This window comes from Salvia splendens, chromosome 5 (genome assembly GCF_004379255.2).
Source record: "Salvia splendens isolate huo1 chromosome 5, SspV2, whole genome shotgun sequence".
NCBI classification, from domain to species: Eukaryota; Viridiplantae; Streptophyta; class Magnoliopsida; order Lamiales; family Lamiaceae; genus Salvia; species Salvia splendens.
Genome location: NC_056036.1, coordinates 16,683,946 through 16,690,764, shown reverse-complemented (window position 1 = coordinate 16,690,764; position 6,819 = coordinate 16,683,946). Strand labels below are relative to the sequence as shown.

Genomic DNA, 6,819 nt, shown 5'->3' with positions numbered 1-6,819 from the left:
TAAATTGTGCAGCCCACAATTTATTTATCACCGGACTGGATCTTTGTATTATTTATTTAATTTATCAGATCCAACAGGGAATTGAGTCCAACAAATATTCCTCACGGAAAGGAATTATTTAAATTCGCATTGTAATTTACTTCACAATTTCTAGCTCTCATAACAAATTATCAATTATTCAAAAACATTAAATTTCACTTCACATTAACTATTCAAAGCAGCCACGTCACATTTTCAACAAAGTTGACCCAGTCAAAATTTCAACTAAAAATTAGGTCACGAAAAGTATCCAACTACAATTCCACTCGACAATTAATCAACGGACTTCGCAACATTAAAAGTATTAAATGCAAGTACTTTAGGGTTCGAAAATTAGGGTTAAAAAAGTGGGGCGTTACAAAATTCATTATCGTGAGAATCAAATTCAGTTTCTTCTACGCCAATCACGCTCGCGAAGCTCAAGATTGTATCTCGGAATAATTCAGCGCCATCACTTTTTACAGTCTCAAATTAATTCCCTCAGCTGCCATCTTCCTCCGGCGCAGGCCATCCTCTTCACCGTACGTAATCGATTACTGCAACCTTAGTTCGATCGATTTGTATCCGCTTCGTATCCTTATCGGCTCTGATTCGTCGTGATTTTGGTTTTACAGGAAGGATTTGAGGGTAGTGAGTTTTTCTTCGATCTGATCTAGGTGTTTTCTGCATTACCGTTCCGATTTCAGTGGAAATTCGCCGACCTTCTGCGCAGATTGGGGAGGCAATGGGAATAGTATTTACGCGGCTATTTTCGTCGCTGTTTGGCAACAAGGAAGCTCGGATCCTGGTTCTGGGTCTTGACAATGCCGGAAAAACCACCATCCTTTGTACGGATTCCTCCTTATTTCCCCTTTCCGGTGATTGGTTCGAGCTCGGATTGTTTAATTTCTTTGTTTGTTTGGCAGATCGACTCCAGATGGGTGAAGTAGTATCTACAATTCCGAGTAAGCAGCTCACAATTATTTTGTGCAATGAATCTACAATGATGGAGCATTGTATAATATTTGGAGAATTGATCCTATTACTTTACGATAAACTGCTATTGGTGTTAAAATATAAGTTATGCAGCTTGTGGATAATGTTCTAGACTTCTAGCCGAAGTTGTTTCTGCTCAAATCGACTTTGTAATTGAAAATAGTCTCTGGACTTCACAATTTTTCCGTATGAAATGTCGGTTGATGGAGTAGTTTAGATGATAAACATAATTGCCCTCTTTATGGGAGAGAAGAAGCTAAACTTATTGTGATTTGACATTATTAATTTCCTTTGGTTGCAGCAATCGGGTTCAATGTGGAAACAGTGCAGTATAACAACATAAAGTTTCAAGTGTGGGATCTTGGTAAATTTTTGTGCAATAGTTCGTTATTTTAATCTCTTCAGCATGATACCGTAACAGAGTTCTCATGTTCTTGACTCGTGATTTCGACAGAAGTTCGAAAATAGATATTCGTCATTGTCTATAGGGAAATATGTTAGAAACAATGATATTAGAGTGTTAATGTGAAAATTTTGGATGCATGCAAAGTGAAATTAGTTATGAATTCTGAAATACGAACGCAAAGACACAACATGCATGAGCATGATTATCATAAGCTTCATCTTTCCGCATCTTTAGAAATTGACAACTATGTACTCCATCTGTCCCATTAAAAATGAAATGTTTTCCTCTTTTGGTTGTCCCATTAAAAATGAAACGTTTCCTAAAATGGAAACAACTCTATCTCTACTTTTTCACCTCTCTTACTTTACTCTCTCTTCATCAACTCACAAAACAACACTACATAAAATCCCGTGCCGATTCCCAAATGTTGCATTTTAAGTGGGACGGAGGGAGTATTTATTTGTGCTTATATATATGGCTGTTATGCAAGCATTTATTAGACTTTACATATGCTTATTTGCCGATCGTTACATTGAGTTGCTCGATGTCGTTCTGATGTTGAAGCTCACTAATTTTTGCTTTCCTTATGTCAGGTGGCCAGACGAGTATCAGGTAACTTATGTTGGTTCTCTCTCTCTCTTAGTTTTAAGTTCTATTCTAAAAAAAATTTAGCTTCCAATTCGACTTTTTTGACCAAACAGAATATTTATCGAGGACAAGGAAAAAACTGAGCCTGATAAAAAGAAAATTTAAGAATAAAAAAAACAACTTTGGTGGCTCTCTGGTACTATTATTAGGATTTTCATTTCATTTCCCCTTTAGATGATACTTTTCAGAGAAGATTTTGTTCATTTATAAGTTTCAGTTGGTTTGGTAATCTCCTTTGAAGCATCAAAGTGGGCTTCATCCATGAGCTCATCAAAGATTAATGTTTAAGTCAGACACATAGGCTGAATTTAGTGTAATACATCATTTTAGAATCAGTTTGTTGATAAATTCTCAAACTTAATATTCTGTTAAAGGGGATATATTTCATTTTGCTGGAGATAATTGATGGTATGTACATTGTGATCTATCTTTGCTTGGTGCTTCTTTCACTTCAAATATCTAAAAAAATTTATGAGAGAAGCATTAGTTAAATACGTTTATCTTACCAAGATTCTTGTCCTAATTCCCTCTTGTTCTCAAGCCTAATCAAATAAGTCTAAGAAACCTTGTCCCTCATCTTTCGGGCCTTGGTCTTATCAGTTGCTACTAAGAATTCAAACTCTTATGGATGTTAAATCAGCATGGACCTTACTGTGTGACCATTACATTTATAATAACTTAGAAGCTTTGCATTATCAGATAGCACTCGAAGTCGTATAGTGCTATATGGTGGCTAGAAAACAAACATGTATAATTTGATCCTTAGGGGACATTTACTTTAAGTGATGGGATAGATTGAAAAAATAAAGGAATCTGATTGAGTAATGAGTATTTGAAGTATAAGATGGTCAAACATGGTCAAATTTAATCAATCCATCAAAATTCACCAAAGTAAACAATGGATTAGCTTATACTCCCTCCGTTCTACAGAAATAGGCCATTTGGGGATGACACTGGTTTTAATGCATTATTGGTAAAGTAAGAGATGAGAAAAAATAATTGAAATAGTGTAGTGGATGCTGGAGCCCATACATGATAAAGTAAAAGAGAAAAAGAAAATGTTTCCATAAATGGATATGGACTATTTCTATGGGATTGACGAAAAAGAAAATTAGGCCTATTTCTATGGGACGGAGGGAGTACTATTAATTTTTTCAAGGTCAAGCTATCCTATCACTCAAAGTAAAAGCCCCCATAGAGTCTCTTCAGAGAAAATCTAGCTTAAAATAAATGGTCTGCAGACGTCTGGTTATATCCTTTCAGGAATATTCTTGGACTTATCCAATAGATTTGGAAATACAGTCTTGCTTCTGAATCTTCATCCAACTTTGCCTTCGCATGTCTTATTTAGGCCTTGAATTGAATTACGTCCGACAATAAGTCACAAAGTCTATTTCATTTGGCTGACACTTGGCTCATTTAATGTTTTTTTAATATAGGCCATACTGGAGATGCTACTTCCCCAACACTCAAGCTATTATATATGTTGTTGATTCAAGTGATACAGATAGGCTGGTGATTGCCAAAGAAGAATTTCATGCAATACTAGAGGTTCTTGTTGCTTTACAATATTGAAATGTTTGAGTTAAAATTTGGTATATTTTTATGTTAGCCAATCTCTGGAACTGTGGAATCCAACGAGTGGAATTACTGTTCTGCTTATGCTTGACATCAGTTTCTATATGCTTGTTGGGTTGAGTCCTATAAAGGTATCTCAAAGCATACCTCAGCATATAACATTTTTCCCCCTTGTCTCTTTTTTCCTCCTTTTGGTAGTGTTGTGGTTAGAGGTAGAGCGGTTTTTTATTACCTTCTCACAGGTTTCTGTTTTACCTTTAATGTCCTTGATTGTTTTAACTTTTAATTGTACTATTATGGCCTATTGACAGGAGGAGGAGCTTAAAGGTGCTGTCGTCCTCTTATTTGCAAATAAACAGGTGTTCTCAACAGACTTGCTTAATCTAGTGTCTCATAGACATGTTTAAGATTTGTTGGTAGTTATATGGAGCACCACTGCAAAACGTATTTATGCAGACACACCACTGAATCTACGTTCATTGACTGACATACAGGATCTTCCTGGGGCACTTGATGATGCTGCAATTACTGAAGCCTTGGAACTTCACAAGATTAAGAACCGGCAATGGTCTATTTTCAAAACTTCTGCTATAAAAGGAGAAGGCCTTTTTGAGGGCCTGGACTGGTAAGTTGTATTAGCTTGATGTTGCCAGCATCTTTTAAACTTGCAATCTCATGTAACGGCATGCATCCTTCCATCATTTAAAAATTATGGTGCAATGTATCTCTCAAGAGTCCCAATGCCAGCATCTTTTATACCAACAGCATGATGTGAGATAAGTCATTTGCGTATCTTTCAATTAACCATACCTGTCTTGATAATCGTACAGGTTGAGTAATACACTTAAATCCGGAGGTGGCTAAGTCTCTGTACGCGAACATGATGCCATTCTTATCCATCCTGAGCAAGAAATATACGATAGTCACTGCCGTGATTTGTGTAGAGATTCGTATCTGGGGACAGGGCTATGTGTTGGTTTTTGATCAAATATGAAATATCTAGCACGTTTTTTAATTCTTCTGCTCAGTTCTCTATCATATACTTTCACAGTAAATGACTCAAGCTTACAGATTTTAGGCATATATCCTCTTTTCTTGTATATTTCCAAAGTTTCACAGGATTAGTAATCTGATCAAGATTACTGGAACCTTATCTAAGATTTTACTAGTCTCAACATTCTCTATAAATACTTCTCAAATGATTGAAGACAAGTATCTAAGCAATCAATAGGGTTATGATTTTGTTCCTGCCTTCATTAGGCTTCATCCCTTTCAATATTTATTTTTGTTTCAATAACTATATATATCTATGTTAATATAACTATTATACAGTATATGTCAAAGAAATTGTGATTTCGAGGAAAATTTACTTTCGATGATGAGCTTAGCAATTTCTAACATTTATTTTGATAAAAATGAGCATAGAAAGAATGGTGAAATATCTTCTTGTCTGTATTTGTGTTTTTTCAATGGGGTGTATATGAGATTTTGTTAGAATTCTTATAAAATTATTTCTATATATCAGGAAAAATAGTTTAAATTAAAAGAGTTATATATTTCATCCGTCTCATTCTAAGTAATATATTTTCTTTCTTAGGATATCCCATTCTATATGACACAGTTCTTATCATAGAAACATCACTTCATCTATTTTATTTTCTCACCATTTAACTTACAAAATAACTTTGCATAAAATCTTGTGTTGAATAAGAAATGTTCCATTTAGAGTGAGACGAAGGTTGTATAATTTAAGTTTTATTCAGATATTTTAGAATTGTCAATTGTTATTGAAAATAAGATGTACTCCCTCCATCCCAAAATAATATGCAATTTGGGTTCGGCACGAATTTTAATGCAAAATTGGTAAAGTAAGAGAGAGGTAGAGAGAAAAAGTAATTAAAGTATTTTTAGTGGAGAATGAGTCACGCATAATTAGAGAGAAAAGTTTTCAAAATTAGAAAGTGCATATTCTTATGGGACAGACTAAAAATGAAAGATTGTATATTCTTGTGGGAAGGAGGAAGTAATATTGTTAACATTATTATAATATCATTATCCTAATAAAACAACAGTGATCACCCATAGCAATTCAACTACATGTAGATCACCCTTCAACACGGTTTTATGCGCATGAGTTGACTAAGTGATAGAGAGATTAATGTCTGAGGCCGGTTTCAAGGTTGAACCTCCATGGCGTGATCTTTATATTTAAATTTATTTACTAACTAAAAAAAAAGGGGTGGGTCTTGGGACTTGGGGCTTGTGGGCCGTGTCTTTAGAACATTCACGATAATATCTTAAAATTAAATTTTCATTTTCATATGAGTATTTTTATTTTAGTCAAAACACTTAAGTACGATCAGTGTCATTTCCAATCATAACTTTTTTTTTATCATCAAGTTCATGTAATTTTTAAAATTTTTGAATTATATAATTTAAGTATAAATAAATAATATAAATTGAAAATACTGTAGGATAAAATTTACATGGATTAAAAATGCAACAATGAAAACTACATTGAGGAAATTAAACTGTAACTCGGAAAGAATACATCAAAGTCCCATATTGGTGTGAACCATGTGGATCAAGTCCTGCTGCATTTGGCGCTCTTCATAGGTTTCTGCCTCTTTTCATAATTTCATCGTGGACTGCAATGTATTCATCATCGATGCAAAAGTCTATCGCCTTCGTATTGAGATTCCACGTTGTTGCATCGTTGAGTTCACATCTCATTAAAAGACACTATGTGACAAACACATTTTGAGCTATCAGGGTTATAGAATTCATTGGAGAAACATCGATATTTTATTCATTGTATGAATTTTGGGAGATGTAAAAAAGAGAATATAGAATGAGAGTGCAATAAATGGATACTGAAATGAGATGAGAAATGGTGCTGTTTATAGATGAGAGTGAACTACAAAACTAGTACTCAAAAAATGGAGTTTTGCACCTTTTTAGTACCCAACATTTACAATAAAAATGTTCCACAAATCGCAAATTCAATCCCGATTTTTACTATTCTACTATTCAACCTTTGAGGGGTGTATTTGTCCATTTAGCTTAATTTGAGGAGTGAGTTAGAGCACCAAACTTGTGATTATTTAATGTTTATTGTGATTTTTTAATGACAAAAAATCTGTGGAATTTTTTTTTTTTACTTTTAGCTTCTC

General features: G+C 34.2%; 1 protein-coding gene across 2 annotated transcripts; it reads left to right on the top strand.

The window, feature by feature from the left end:
- Nucleotides 1-404: 404 nt before the first annotated feature.
- On the top strand, nt 405-4,834 carry LOC121804879 (ADP-ribosylation factor 1). 2 transcript variants are annotated; one of them, XM_042204582.1, is made up of 10 exons: nt 415-560; nt 654-666; nt 752-866; nt 945-983; nt 1,316-1,378; nt 2,014-2,032; nt 3,508-3,619; nt 3,958-4,005; nt 4,141-4,271; nt 4,477-4,834. In XM_042204582.1, the coding sequence occupies exons 3-10, from the start codon at nt 764-766 to the stop codon at nt 4,508-4,510; spliced, it is 549 nt and encodes a 182-aa protein (XP_042060516.1). In that variant the 5' UTR covers nt 415-560; nt 654-666; nt 752-763; the 3' UTR covers nt 4,511-4,834. The 2 variants fall into 2 exon arrangements, with proteins under 2 accessions (XP_042060515.1, XP_042060516.1); XM_042204581.1 differs by having other exon boundaries at nt 405-560; nt 654-866.
- The last annotated feature ends 1,985 nt before the right edge of the window (nt 4,835-6,819 follow it).